Below are 15,779 nucleotides of genomic sequence, written 5' to 3' on the forward strand. Positions count from 1 at the left end.
TCAACAGGTGATGCTGGCAAATTTCTAAACAGTTTTGCTACTGAACCCTCTTCCACCCATAAAAGGATAGAAAAATGCGGTGAACTGAAATTATTTTTAAGTTTTGTAGGGATATTTCAAACATACAGCTTTCATCCATGGTTTTCAGAATATTTTTAAATGGGACTTCTGGTGGTTCTGTGGTATTTTCTCCTGAAAACTTTATGCTTACAAACCTGCTGTATTGTATCAGCTGATGTGCTCCAAAGAGGTGGAAGAACTTTTGATGGTAAATCTAAAACAGATTTCCTGCAGAAATAGCCAGGTCATGCCTGGAGACGCTAGGGACGCTGTTAAAGGCAGGGTAAGAAGGCAGGGGCTTACCCTTCCTTCCTTGTTTTAAATATGTATTTCAGCAATTTGGATATTGCGAATACCTGAAAGTCATCAAGAGCACTCTCCCAACTTTTGGCGTTTAAGAAAGGTTTGTCTTTATTTACTCTAACAGCAAATACCGTTTTCACCTAGTGGGAAAGGATGGACTAACCTTACTTTGCTGAGCTACTCCATTTCAGCTAATTAGCTCCTCGGCTGGGTTTCTGCCCCCTCTCCCTCCATCAGAGGACGGCCGCTCCAGCGCCGGCCTCCCCACGCCGGGAGATGCCCTGGCACCGCCTCGGCCTTCCTCTGGCCTCGCCCTGCGCCTCGCCGAGGCGGCTGCTCCTTGGGGCACGTCTCACCCCTCCTCTGGCCGAGCTCCTGCCCTCCTCCTGCCCGAGCTACCTGATCCTAAAAGAAAAAAATAATAACAATAAAAAAAGCACTTCGAGTTTGGGCATATAATTACCTTCTCAGGATTGGGCCTAAACTGATCCCAGCCTACGCTCCTTCCTCTCGCGCTGTCGTGATACACGATTTCAGTCAGGCACACGCGGGCGTGACAGCAGACGCTGCCCGAGTGGCGGCAGGACCCCGCCGCCGAGCCCCCCGCCGCCCCCGCTGAGGGGACCCGCCCCTCGGGGGCGCCCTGCCGGCGGGGGCCGCCCTCCGCCGCGCCTCAGCGGGGTGGGGAGAGCGGCGGCGGAGGTGGAGGGGCTGGGCTGGGAACCCCAGGCGCTGACGGCGCGGCGGGGGTCGGGGCGGGCTCGGCGGAGCGAAGGGAGCGGCTGTGAGGGGCGCGGCGGCCGCCCTCCCTGCCCGCCCCGGCTGTGTCTGCGTATGTGACACTTCCCTCCGCCGTGAGGGCGCCCGGTCACTTCGCCGCTCTCCCCGCTGGGATTTCGGGGGTCGCTGGTCTGCTGGTCGCCCGCCAGGACCCCCCCGGCCGGGGGCGGGGGGCGCGGGGGGCTCTCCCCGCCATGGCCTTCACCTTCGCCGCCTTCTGCTACATGCTGTCGCTGGTCCTCTGCGCCGCCCTCATCTTCTTCGCCATCTGGCATGTGAGTACCCCAACACCCCCCGGCCCCTCCGCCGCCCGCGGAGACCGTTAAAAACGGCTCCAGCCCCGGGGGAGGGAAGGGGGGAGGCTGGCGGGGGTCGTGCCGTGAGGGCTGCGTGAGGGTAGAGGGGCGGCAGGACGGCTGGGGCTGGAGCGGGCAGCCCCGCGCCCGGGGAGCCGAGGCGAAGCGCTCGCTGCCGGCTTGTGCCGCCGGCGTCCCGCGGCGGGAGCGGGCGCTTCCCGCGCTTCCCCCGCACGGGCGGCTGTGCCAGGACAGACCGCGCCGTGAAACCTCAGCGTGGGTTATTTCATATATTAAGTTTTTACAAGCGTAAAGACCAATGGCAATGCCTCTGTGGTAGCGTGTGATAGCGTACCTGACCGTCCGCGCTTCTGGGAAGTGCTTGCAGCCGGCGTGCTGCCCCAGCCCTGCGCCTGTGGAGACCTGCCCGCTGCTGGCTTTGGCTGAGTTAAGAGGTACTCATGGCTCTAGCACTGGCTGTGGGATCTTCGCGGTAAGAACTGCTGTTTTTCTTGCCCGAGAATAGACAGTCGTGAGGGAGAAACCATCCCATACCTGATGAAGCAGTTGGGTTGTTTTTCCTTCAATAATTTCTACGTTAGTAACTTTTGTAACAATGGGATTTGAATGTGAAACTTCCTCACCCTTGTAATGCATGAACTGGATGTTTGAATCCACCGTCATTAATTTCACTCGGAAGTGGTGGTGCTCATTCCTTACTCTGCACTGGGTGGCTGTGGTAGGCATAAGCGTGTGACTTAGAAGGTGTTTATTTCCGCAGTGGTGAAATTATCCTTATGCATAATTTGCAATTCTTTGAAAAGGTTACATATTTTGGAATTATTTATGCTATGTGTATGCTACACAAATAACTTCATGCCATAAACATTCAGGATGGAACAGGATACGTTGAAAAGTCTCATGAATGCCTCTACAGATACCTGATGGAGTAAGATTAAAAAACCCCTCCTTTGACTAACAAGCAAGGGAGATACAGAATTTATTTTTATTGAAATGAGAGTAAAGCTGCTAGCTTAGTTGTATGTAAGCGTATTAGAAGTATGAAACAGATCACTCTGTTGTGAGAATTCTTTGAAAGCAAATTATTTTGAACTCTTAATGGTGCAGTTACAAGTTTTTTCTTATTAATGAAACCACAAAAGTGTGATGGTAATGCCAAGTACTGTAATGATGTCAAGTACTGCAAGGCTGAAAAGGGTCTCTAGCAGTCAACTACTGCACTCCTGTTATCTGAAAAAAGAAGTAGTAAAGTTTAGATGGTTACTCATGTTTTCTTCCCTCCTCTTCCCCAAACCTTTAGGGCCCCAAAAGTGAGAATTCTACAGCTTCTTCAAAGGGTTTAGAGTTAAAGGTGTATTCTACTCTGAATCTCTTGCTACAAATTAAGCAGTTATTATTTCCTTCATTACTATCACAATTTTAATGATTTCTTAAATGTATTTGAAGTTTGTTACCATGTTTCACCAGTCGTCTTTTTCCTGGACTGGAGCTGTTGTTGTCTGAAGACGTGTAGTACTTCTAACAAATCTAAGAAATTCTTTTTCTTCCACTTCCAGTGCAGTTACTGCAAATTTACTCTTAGTGAACCATTTTTCAACTTTCAGTCTGGAAACTCATGGAGAACTATGCATTATTTGTCCATAAGAGGCAACTAAGAAAGGAAACCTTTTGTCAATAGGCTTATGTTTATGGTGCGTGTTTCTTATATCTATTGAAAATGGCTGGAAATGCTGTTCTATTGTAATAGAGCAAGAATTGGTGCCATCTTTTCTTATAAATAGATGATAATTCTATTAAAATACATGGTTTGTGAAGGTCATAGAATAACAGATTTAACACCCTGCCAGAATAAACTTTTAAGCATACTTGTTACCCACATATACAAAACACAAGGATTTTTATTATTCTTTCTGTAAGAACTGTTATAATCTGGTTTCTTGTTTCTTCTAAAATGTAGTCTAACATGCAGCTTATGTATTGAGTTATAGGAGTTTCTTTTACCTTAAATATCCCATTGTGAAAATCTTCTCAAGAAACAAAACTCCTACTCCTTTCCTGTGACCTGATTTTTTTCACTGTAATATACTTGCAAGGGACAGTAGATATATTTTAAATAGGTTCTCATAAGTGCAGTGGAGGATTTTAATAATTATATTTTCCTGTTAAAATGCTTTTTAAGTGTTTTTTTTTTTAAAAAAAAAAACGAACACATTCGATTACTAAGAATAAGTTGTTGATTAATCTGAGCGCCCCATCGCTTTGAAAGATTTCTGAGATTCTAAGACTGAATGAGAATTTATATTTTGTAAATTATTTTAAAGGACGAGAAAAAACTATAGCCTTTGGACTTCACATTGTTCTAACCTGAAGCTGACTGCGGTTTGGGCAGTTATCTGGAATGAATTAACAGTGGATCAAATAAAATCTCATTTTCTTTGTGCTGGGAAGTCAGATGAATTATAATTTTCATTAATATTGATGTAATAGGTTCAATAAAAACAGTAATAGGTTCAAGCCAAAAGAAAAGAAGAGGGTAAAATGAGGATTTTTATTTTTGGAAACTGTGCTTTTCTGATGCCTTTCCTCTAAGAAGTTAAAGGCTCTCTATGCATTCCTGTGCTCCGTACTGTTTGGGGGCAGACAGAATGAAGCTGGTCGGTGTATTTTAAAGGAATTGTAAATAAAATACAGAAACTGCTTCAGACATCTGGAACATGTAATAATTTTTTTCCTACCTCTGAGTGATCTTCTCATATAGATTGCCAGTGGTGTCTGTCATCATAAAAAAAAAAAACAAATCCAAGAAACAAATTAGATACTATCAGAAACTTTTGTTTAAACTATGCACAAGATTTATCTTAATGTATCATTGCTGGAATTGCACTCATACATATAAAATGAAAGAAAAGGGCTGAAAAATTGAATTCTCCATGTACTACATAGTACAAATACCACCCTCTGTGGTATGGGAATTTTGTAAGCATTTAGGTTGTTCAGTGACCACATTACCTCTATCTGTAATGACACAATATTAGAAACATCATGTAGAAGTGGATGTTTTCATGCCACTGTTATGGAAAAGTACTAGAGAATTTAGTAGAGGGTGGTGGACTTTTCTGCTTGGTTTCTTCTAACCAGCCTCTGGAATTTAATAAAACCTTACATTCCCATTATAGAATTAAGTAAGCTGTTTCAAACAACTCTTTTGGTGTTTAAACTTCATTTAACACTATCAATTAGTCCTTTCAAAATCCAGGAAAACTTTTCCATCTGAGGCCTAAAACCTTTCCCTGAGTTTGAATTTTCATAAATATACAGTTTGGTAAAGTTGGTTGTATCTGAAGCCATATTAGCCGAATGTATATCAGCTGAATGAGACTGTCTTCAAATGAAGTTAGCAAGCGTCAAAATATTGAGCGAACTTCGGTAAGTGCGTATCTTGTGAGGGGGGGAAAAGTAATACATAGAGATACCTCAGTACAGTTGATTTGAATATATACTGCATGTGACTTCTTGCAGAAATGCAGTTACAATAGTGCTCTGTTTGCTTTACCAGCTGAGGTGTCATTTAAATGTGTTTTGGCCAAGGTGTCCTCTCATCTGGAATAATGCAGCTGAGCATATTTCGGGGGGATTGCGTGATACAACTAACAGCAGAATTTGGTCTGCTAACTGCATAATTTTATATCCTCATCTGATCATGTTGTAAACTCAAGAACAGAGTATATGGTCTTCTTACTAATGATCACGGACACTTGGTTTTGCTGTCCTCCGCTGTTGTTCTTCTTTATAAACAGCTTTTTACTAATCAGTTTTAATCCATTCCTAAACTATCTTGAACTAAGATTTAGCTTCCCGTTAACATTTAACTGAGCTATGTCAAGTCTGTTTGAACTCCCAACAAGATTTGACATACCACATTAATTTCTAGTGTAGCTCCGTTGCGTTGTGTCTGTGAAGTTGACTGGTTGACCAAATTGTGGTTTATTTGTCATCACTTAAAATGTGACATGCTTGTATGAAGTCCCACAGCACTATTATTCTCTTCAAATACATTGGTTTTGGATAATCTGAGTCCTTCCCTTTTTTAAATATTTTAAGAAGAAATTTGCTATTTTAAGGAAAGCTTTAAGAAAAAAGCTTTTCAAAGTGTTCCATTTTACAATACCACAGTAAAACAATTCATAAATACCAAGAACATTACTGTTTAAAAAAAAAAAGAATTTCTGTGGTGGGCCATCTCTTTTTGAACTCATACCAGCATATCTTTGAATGTGTGCGACTGCTTCATAACCAGTAGTACTCAAGGATTGCCAGAAAGTATTAGGAGTATCATGCCAGTGAAAAAATCAATAGTGCCTGCCTGAGAAGTTGTACCAAATTTGATGGGCTTTTGGAGTATTCTGATATAATTGTGAATTCAAATGAATCTGGGAATAGCTCTCTGGCATGCAAGAGTTGTGTGCACTGAAATTGGTGACAGTTACCTGAACCAAGCATAAGAAGAATAAAGCAGCAGAACATGGAAATTTTTTTGGTTTATGTTTCCCCCCTTCCCCCCCTCCCTTATTTTTCTGTTGAATTGTGAAGATAGTATTAATCCTGATTAACTACTTTAATACGACTTTGGCTTGACTTAACAGTTACAAGTTCACAGGTATGTTTAAAAACAGTGGGAGGCAATGATTGAACAGAGTAATATAGGCTAAGATTGACTTTTAGTTTTAAATTAAAGCATCCTTTTTTACAAACACCAGGGAAAGAAGCCCTTGGAATCTATATTCAGTGCTGTTTCTGCTATTGGCTTTGTGTATTATGTTTAGCAGACAGCTTGAATTATCTATGCCTTGTTTTCTCATTTACTAAGTGTGGATAATAGAACTGAACTGCATGTCATTTTATTTAACATATATCCCTAAAATGCCTTCACTTTCTGACAGAAGGTGCTATGTACGTATAAGATGTTGCCACTTATGTTATTTGTCACTGTATTGTCCTGGTGATGTGGACCATATTTTATTAGTACTCAAGTTGCAGTAGCTTAGGTAAAAAATTAGAAAGCTCTGCAAGAGTTATATATGTGGAATTTGGTGAGTATTCGGTATCTGACTCACTTAGGCTTCCTCATAAAATTCCTACCCTAATTTTCAATAAATTGTACAACCTTAATTTTAAAGATACATAAAGAGTACACAAGAGAATCATTTAAAGCTTGGGTTGATAGCAAATTCAGTTGAGCAAAGCACTTCGGTCACAAACTAGTTGCTAGTTTATCAATGTTCTCTATGTATCAGTGTCTTATTGTTTCTGTAAGTTTGGTTTGGGGCATAGCTATCTGTCTTACCTGAAACAAGAACAGAGATCCATGAGCTCACCTGAACCCGTGCTTCTCTTCAGTAAAGGCTGTCAGCCATCTCAATTTAACCTCTTTACAATGCTTTAGAGCCTGTCTTGAAAAGAAAGTAATTTCCTTACAGACTTGTGGTCAAGCTTGAATTTTCTTTCAGATATTGAAGTTTAGTGCTGTCCTTTAATGAGTCATTAATTCAGTTCTCCAAGAATATTGGATAATTACGTGATTAAAAATAAAATCAGATTAAGGTTTGATGAACAGGAACACAAATGCTGTTGCTGTACGTTATACGTATTTCTTGAACATATTTTTCCTTCTCTAAGTGGCGAAGCATGTTGTCCCTGAAGGTTTCATAGTCGTGACAGTTTAAGGAATAAGTCTGATATTTCCACTCTTTTTAAAGACAGAGCACAACCAGATTGGTCTGGCTATAGAATAGCTTGACAGTTCCTTTACAACTTTTCTTTCAGAAGTTTGTCACGTTAATGCTGACAGACAGATATTAGGCCAGGCAGCACAGGCCGTGGAGCAAACTATATTTTATATATTGGAAAATAAATATATTTCAGTTTAGTTACCTTGTCATGCTTAAATAATAATTAAAAAATCTAGGAAGTCGTCAGGCTCTACCACAGATTTAAATGCGGCGGAAAGATTAAATTGGATCTCTGTGTATGCTTGAACTGTCATGATGAGATTTATTCGGAGAAAGGTTTTAAATTGTGAGTGGTTGCCACTGGCTGTAATTCCAGATGCTTCACAAGTCATAGTGACTTCATTATCTGTGTAAAATAAATTATTGTGTGGAATCTTGTGCCTCCCACAAAAATGTGCAGAGAACTATTTAAACGTTATTTGGTTGTCACATAACTGATATTTTTTTGGTCTTAAGATTAGTTGGAAAATCTACTTACCAAAGGGATTTTGTATCCAAATTGGTAAATAATGTATTTCTAGTGCTTTTTTTTTAAACTGCTATGCTTGTTAATAAGCAAGGCAATATAGCTGTCATACTTTATTAGACCGTGAGTACAACTCTTAGACTGAGTCTGAGGCATGAGATTATAGCTCGTTACACATATTTGTTTATTCAGCCAGCACATACTACATTAAATCGCACTTAAAACATTGAATTCAACCCTCAGACCTCTAGCTTAGTTGATTCCTCCCACCCCAACATAAATATCCTTTTATCAAAATACTTTTCAGAAAGAGGAAGAAGCTCAGCAGAGAATAAGAATCTTCTCCTTACAGATACTAGACCTCTCTTTGACCTGTTCCTCTTCCTCAGTGCCTCTGACGTGCAGTTCATTTATAACCAGTGTTGCTGCTGACAGCTGCAGGTGACTCTACCAGGCAATGAAACTAGGTCTCACCTAAGTCGTAAGCTGGGGGTGCTGAGAGACTTACCCTTCTGGAGGTTGTTGGTTTGGAAAACACTTCCACTTTCTGTGGAAAAAAGTACCTTTCCCATATGAAACAGGTAAGAATTGTTGTTATTTCCACTCTGCAAAGAAATAGTCACTTAAAGTCACAGGACAGAGTCACCTGATGAGATGAAGCTAGAAGAATGTCAAATACTACTTGATTTACTAGATCAACTTTGTCCGGTGTTTCACAGTTGGAAATTCCCATCAAAAAAATTTCAATTTGTGACCATGATGCTGTGCAGAGAGCAAGATGCAATTTTATTGACAGAATGGTTCCTGTGTTCCTTGGTAATAATTATGCCTTCAGAAATATCCAGTTCCTGTTAAAAGGTTCATAGAATAATTTAGATTGGAAGGGACCTAGTCAAATCCCTTCTTCAAGGTGGGCCTAATTTCAGAGTTAGGCCAGGCTGCTCAGGGCCTTGTGCAGTTGACTTGTGAATTCCTGCATGGGTGGAGAGCCCACAACCTCTCCAGGAACCGGTTCCAATACTTGACCGTTCCCACTGTGAACATTTCTTTCACACAGCTGGAATTTCTCTGGGTGCAACTTCTGACTTTTGTCTCTTGTCCTCTTGGTGCATGCCCCTGAGAAAAGCTTTGTGCTGACTTCTGTCTAAGCCACCCCAGGAAACTGAACACAGTAATCAGATCCTGCCATAGCTGAACACACTTCCCTCAGTCTCTCCTTGCACGTCATGTGCTCCAAACTTTTGTGCACCAGAATGGCCAGGTCCTTTTCTGCTGGCTTGCTCCCAGGCTGTAGTGTTTTATGTGGATAGCCTATCCCAGGTGCAGGACTTTGCCTTTGTCTTGGTTGACCATCATGAGGCTCTCACTAGCCAATTCCTCCAGCTTGTCAAGGCTGCTCTTAATGGCAGCTGTGCCCTCCAGTATGTCAGCTGATCTCCCCAGTCTAGTGTCATCTGCAAACTTGCCACATCTGTCAAACAAAACTTGGTCCAGTATTGATATCTGAGGAACTCCACTCCTAACTGGCCATTCAAACCAGTGACCGCTACCCTTTCAGTCTGATGGTGCAGCCGATTTTTCACCATGTAGTAGTCCGCCCATCCTATCCCCCTCGTCTGGTACAAAACTTTTCTGCTGAGACACAGCATCTTCCTGATGCTTAGTGTTTCATAGTGTGCCCAGGAAAATTCAGAGGAACATCAATGCACCTTGTGAAGGCAGGACAAAAGTCTTTATATTTTTCTCCACTTCCCATTGAAAAAGTACTGCTATATAAAGCAAGGGTTTATTTTAGGAATGTCATTGTGAAAAGTTATGTTAGAAGGCACCGAAAAATCACAAAACATTTACAATGGAAGTAGGTTTTCTCAGCAAGATACTTCAGGAGTGCTGAACTTGCAGCTCCAGTTTTGATAATGTGAGCACATGAAGCAGAACCTAAGGGAGATGAAGAAATAGTGCCTTCGTTGAGTTGTCCCATAGCCCACTGCTTGCAACTCCTCACCAATGCAATAGGTCATGAAAAGCTTACCTTTGGGTTGGTTTTGGGTCCTTTTGTATTTCTACGCTTTTGCGGGTCATGCCATATTGTAGCTATCAGAGATAGAAATTTTTATTTTTTTTTTTTTTTAAATACAGCTGGAAGTCTAAGCTAAGCACATCACTGGAAGAACTGAAGTTTAAAAAATTACGGAGACCTACAGTAAAATGGTGAGAATTAGTAAGTTATAGTCCTTGCAATTCTCTGATAACAGATACTGTGCAAGTGCCAGGCATTGTTGATACAAGCGCCATTTTTTTGAATAGAATGACATTTGATTTTTGAATGCGTTTAAATGCCAACGATCTTCATGCTGTGAGTCACTGTTTCGAGTGTTTGATTGTTTAGTCAATCTTCTGTTGCATTATTTTTTTATTGCATTATGAGTTCTGGCTAAATAGTTCACATTGTATCACCATCTAAGTATAAACTGCCTGTACATTCAGAGAATGGGCATTTATAAGCAAGCATAATGAAGGCTCCACTGAGATCAATTTGATTGCGTGTGCTTCAGAGTTTTCTTCCTGCAGTATTATATAAACACTATTAGCAGATCCTTTAGAAAATTGATTTGCTGATCTTTTAAGTGGCAGGCCTGTTTGGAGCTATGCTGAAATGTATCCTTAGCCTTAATCACACCCCTGTAATTAAACTAATGAGTTTCATAAGAACATAGGTGAACAGATGAGGATGCTTTTTGGGCTGCTGTTATTTTACTCTCAAGGTTTGATTGTTTTACCGGCTACTGTATCCCTTTCCCTTGCTCTATTTTTGCAAACACAGCTGCATTGCTGCTGTATCGCTTCACCTTGCCTTATCTCTGCAAACACAGTTGTGTGGCTGATGGCCGTTGTGTGTCTGTGTGTGTGTCTTGGCCTTGGAGTTATTTCCTCCAAGTTCTGCCTGGCCTCTTTTTGGGAAAGAAAGAAAACTTAGGAAGATCTTGAATCTAGTCATCCCTGCCCGATGCCACCTGCATTAGAAGAGCCCCTGTTCCCTTGTCCTGCCTCTTGCTGGTCCAGCTGGGCTCCTGCCATGCCACTGGGAGGCAGGAAGCACAGATCCAGCAGCATTTCTGCCTGCCGCCCTACAGCGGGCTCCTTTCTGAGACTGGGTAGGACCCCACTGTTGAGTGGGTAATGGGCAATAAAAATGGTGTGGGAAGGGGGGAAATGGGACAGCGGGAAGGAGGAGTCCAGGGAGAAAGACATGAAGGAAAGAGCAAATGAGAGGAAGAAAATATATGTATGAGTAAGAGACTAACAAGAGGGAAGATTGAGAACACAGAATGCTTGTTTGGGAGACAATTATTTGAGAAGAGAAGGCTGCCTGAATCCAGAAGGTATGGTTGAATTCAGGTGGTGGACATTTTTGGACAGCCTGTGTAATAAGTCTCCTGTGTGGGTATGGTGTAATATGTGACATGCTTGAACAGATTTTTTAGCAACAGAACCCAGATGCCCTTATGTGTTTCCTGGATTTTGGTGAATGTGCATAAATCACTGCTGGTAGGAATGGAGAACATGAGAGAGGGGAAAAGAAGTAGCAGCAGCAGTGTGAAGCTTGTGAGGAGATGGAAGAGAACTCAATGTAAGGAGCATGTGGGGAAAAGGAAGGTAATACTTCTCCCAAGCATATATCAGTGAAACAGAAATTAAAAATGTCAGAATAATAACTTGTAAAAATATGTAGGAATCTTTGAAAGCTCAGGAATAGAATAAATTGTGGTGTGGTGATAAGATGGGAAACTTGCTCAGAGACAGCACTAGCCAACTGGCCAATCTCTCATCAGTGACTTTTATCTTACCGATATTGAAAAAAGATTTTCTCTTTTGATCTCATTCTCTTACCACCTCTTTGGAGCGAATATTTTTTCTAGTTGTATCTATTTTGATATATTTTCCCATCTGTTTACTACCCTTTCCCTGAAGTTATTTTGCAGAAGCATCCTGTTTATTCCTAGCTTTGGGATTGTCAGCTTTGTGCTGTGAACTAATAGAAAAAGTGCTTCAGTTCCTTTTGAGAATAATTTATGAAGATGGAGCTTTGTGGCTTTAATGTGTCTCTGTCTTTCTCTTCTCATATCCCCCATACTGTAGGTTTGATAAGAAAAATGCAAGTAGAAACACTGCATGGAAGCATATGGCATTTAAGGTGGGGTAAATTAGAAATTATTTGTAATTTTGAGGAGAAACAGGGACAGAAGAATATATCCTCTCATATCTATAGGTAGCCAGTTATATTGCCTCCAGCCAGAATTAACCTGCTATCGGTCCAATGTGACCAGGCTACCACCCTTCCTCCTAGCTTCGCATCTGGCTGGCCTTTTGTATTAGGTCTTTCACCAGCTCGAGTTTACCCTGTCCCCAGCTTGGTGTGGAAAAAGCTGGGTAGTGAAGAATGGGGCCTATACAAATAGAAGATATACAAATCTGTAGCAATGAATCTGTGATGTAGAGGTAGTGAGAAATACATCTTAGTTGTTTCATTTCTTATTGTGCTTTCTTAGGTGGTATGGAGTTTAGTATAAAGAGAAGCAAGGGCAAAGCAGTGCTCTCTCTTGTGCTGAAAGCAGAGTTCTCCAGCCTCTCCTGGCCGTTGGTAGAAAATAATGCTATTTTCTTCTCACCCTAGTTGGTTGAGAGGTCTGCAAACCAGTTCGTCTGCACTAGCCATTACCTGAACCAGAGCCACAAATCTGAAGTCAACAACTCAGCTGTAGAGGTTGGATCCAAACTCCCATACTTTGTTTTGGCCCATTGAGGAGATTAAGACTAGGGATGAAGCTTTGGCCTAACTTTATACATCTGCTTATTCAATTTATTTGCAGATATGGTCCTTGTTTGCATCGTTTCAAGGACAGAAGGAAAAGCAAGAGTCTCTATGAGCTTTGTTAGGATGCCCTTTCTTAGCTTGCTGAATGTGTGGCCGTGACTGGGAATCCACGCTGTAACAAGTTGTTTGCTTTTCAAGACAGTCCTGACTATCAGATCAATTTAGTATCTAACTAACAAGTGACAGCATTCCTGATACGACATGTCAATTTGTTGTCACTGGTGCTCTGGGAGTAACTGATCTTGGGGTTTTGGTGCTGAACTGAAGAAATCAGAAGCGATCAGATACTGAAATGTTTAAAAGGTTTTGATCTTGTTATCTAAATGGAAAAACCAGTTTGTTTTAGAAAGAATCCACATAAAATACTTAATTGCATGTAGGAGGAGGAGACCATATGCGGGGCAGAATATTGGCGGCATGCTTGTATCGAAAGTACAAGGAATGTGGGAGATTTATACTCAGTTCCCTTTGCTGCAGAGGTTCAACCTGTATTTCCCACAGCCTACAAAGGTGCATAGGTTTTGGTCTGGTGAGAAATATTGTCAAATCCTCTGTAAGTTTTAATTGGTAGAAGGAGAAGAGCATGCATGCAACCCCTTGGGAGTGCCAGCCTCAGATCTGCTGCCTTTGATTCAGACCCTGACATTAGCTTCACCGCTGACCCGTAGAGTCTCCAGGGACAGGTATCCTGCTAGAGGGAATGGTCTCACATTGTACGAAATTCTTATATAGTAAAATAAGAGTAGGTCTCTTGCCTCTCTCATCCCTTCAGTGAAATGTATATTTATGCACTGTAGTGTGATACCAGCAATGGAAACGACGCTGTTATCCATATTTCAAAAAAATGAGTAGCCTGATGGTTCAGGTTCTCTTGTGAGAGATAGATGAAGTGATTTTTAAGTCAACTGAGGCAGAAGAATTGACTCTACCACACTGAATGTAATTAAACTTAAGTAATGCATCTCCATGTACATGCAAGTTTTTTTATGTTCAGAACAATGTGGTGTATTTACCAGTTTTGTTGCTAATTGAAAATGTAGGTTTTTTCCTTAATATTAGTAACAACTGATTGTGTCCCTTTAAAAAAAGTTAAGGGGTGTATTTGGTTTGCAAAATACTGCTACTTTCTGAACTGTTACCCTATACTGAATGCAGTAATGTAAGGTTTTAAAAAAAAAATAAAAGAGTTGTGAACAAAATGATGAAATCCTTTGGGGCGGGAGGGAAGCATGGCAGTCTGGACTTACCTTAAAAATTCCTCCTCCGCTTGAGGTCTGTTTTGAAATGTGTTCTAGCTGCAGGGAGCAAAATTATTAGCCTATTTAGAAACAGGCTTTGTACAGCTATATTATGATCATACCTCCTGCACAGCTTGCTTGCTTGTCTTCCTTCTCTTAATGAACTGCCGTTTATATGTGCACAGCTGATTTTTTTTGCCTGGCTGGATTTCAGCTGGTCTAGACTGGAAGACAGTGAGCGGGTATAAAGTTGTGGTACAAGATCAGGTAATCTCTGAACTCTGTATTTGGGGAATAGATGGGACTTTTGTCTCTCTCCTGAAGGAGAGAGTTGACATCTCTCAGTTTCAGGATAACTGGGGAACATATTTCAGTGTCTGTGGTGAGCACGTGAAATCTGTGTCCAGAATCCTGTTGTTAGCCAGTAAAACTGTTTCTCCTTGCAGCTGGATGAAGTGATTTTTAAAAGCCCCTTTTATAGCAGTTGTAGATGCGTGTCAAATCATCTTTCTGGGAACACTGTATTCGCCACAGAATTTTGCAGCTGCGGAGTGTTTTTTAGTGGTTTTGTCAAAACTAATAACAAGAAGTGAATTCTTTATATTCAGAAATCAGGTTGCTTTTTCAAATTGTTGTCTGCAGTGTTGCAATAATAACCAGTAACTCATGGAGATAGTAACTTTCCATTCAAAGCACTCAAAGCTCTGTACAGTATGGTTGTATTCCTGAAGATAGATTTCTGTCTTTTTCACAACGGGGATGGAGTTTTTCATTCTTATACTAATAGGTGGACTGTTTCGGGTGACTGTCAAATAATTATTCTTAGTGGTTTCTTCTGCACCTCTCTGCAGACTTGAAAATCTGATTTGGCGTAGCTGAAGCAATAATACTACTTTTGTCCATCTGTATAGTTTTTGGTTTTTTGTTTGTTTGTATGGTTTTTATTTATGCAGGGGAATACAGTGGTGTAACTACACAGACTTGTATGTTTGTGCACGTGTGCTCTCAGCAAGGAAGCCTTCCTTTATGGATTTTCATCAATATTTAATTAGAGTAGGATAATTATACCTCTACATTTCCATAGGTGGATAGGAAAGCCTTTTGAATCATGTTTGCAGAATGGAGATGATGCATTTTTAATTTTGCATATTAGAGTTTCTATTGGAAAAGACTTAGGATTTGGCTTAAATACTTGAGAAATTACAGTAAGATTTTCATCATTGTTAAGTTAGCTTAAGCTTCCAGTTAGAGCCTAAAAAGTTTAAATCATGTTGGCCTAAATGTAACGTCCTTTTACAGACAAAAGCACCTAAGTGCTCAGGTGTATGTTTGTGCAGCCCTGGATGGAGCCACAAGAGCTTTGTTTGCATTAGCAATGTGTTCAGATCTCTGTGTGGAGAGTTGTTTAATAGTGGCAGCATATGAAATTCAAGTTAAGTAGAGCAAGCAAATACCATACAATTGTTAGTGTGAAATCTGACAAATATAACAATTTTCTACCCTTGAGTGATTTAAAACCATTTGCAATCTTAATCCAAAAAGGCACTGCTTAAAGCAATGCTCTGATCTAGAGATGAACAGCAGTATAATAATCAGACGACAATGCGTAGTTTCACTTCTCGTATGTTATTAGTCTACTGACAGTATTCTTTGTTTCCCCTAACATTTTATATGGTGCAGCAATCCAGAGGCTTTGGTTCTTCTGCCACTGATTCTGTAAATAATTTAATTTCTCTAAGCTTTGTTTTTCCTCTTGTATACAAAATGGAAATGATATTTTCCTTGCATTTGTTAAGGCCTTCATTGCCTTGAAGGGAGATTTATAATTCAAGGTATTGTTGGTTATTATTGTGTACTTTTATTAATATATGGTGAATTAATAAGCGTAATATTCAGAAAAGTAAATACATTGGGGAGAGATAAGAGAAAAAAAGGAATACCTTTCATCTC

At 40.8% G+C, this 15,779-nt stretch overlaps 1 protein-coding gene across 1 annotated transcript in view; it reads left to right on the forward strand.

Moving 5' to 3' along the window:
- Positions 1–1,337: 1,337 nt before the first annotated feature.
- CNIH3 (cornichon family AMPA receptor auxiliary protein 3) overlaps positions 1,338–15,779 on the forward strand; it is a 58,006-nt gene continuing 43,564 nt past the window's right edge. The window contains 1 exon segment of the mRNA XM_075147223.1: positions 1,338–1,418. Coding sequence (XP_075003324.1) covers positions 1,338–1,418 — 81 coding nt within the window.

This window comes from Calonectris borealis, chromosome 3 (assembly GCF_964195595.1).
Source record: "Calonectris borealis chromosome 3, bCalBor7.hap1.2, whole genome shotgun sequence".
In the NCBI taxonomy this organism is placed as follows: domain Eukaryota; kingdom Metazoa; phylum Chordata; class Aves; order Procellariiformes; family Procellariidae; genus Calonectris; species Calonectris borealis.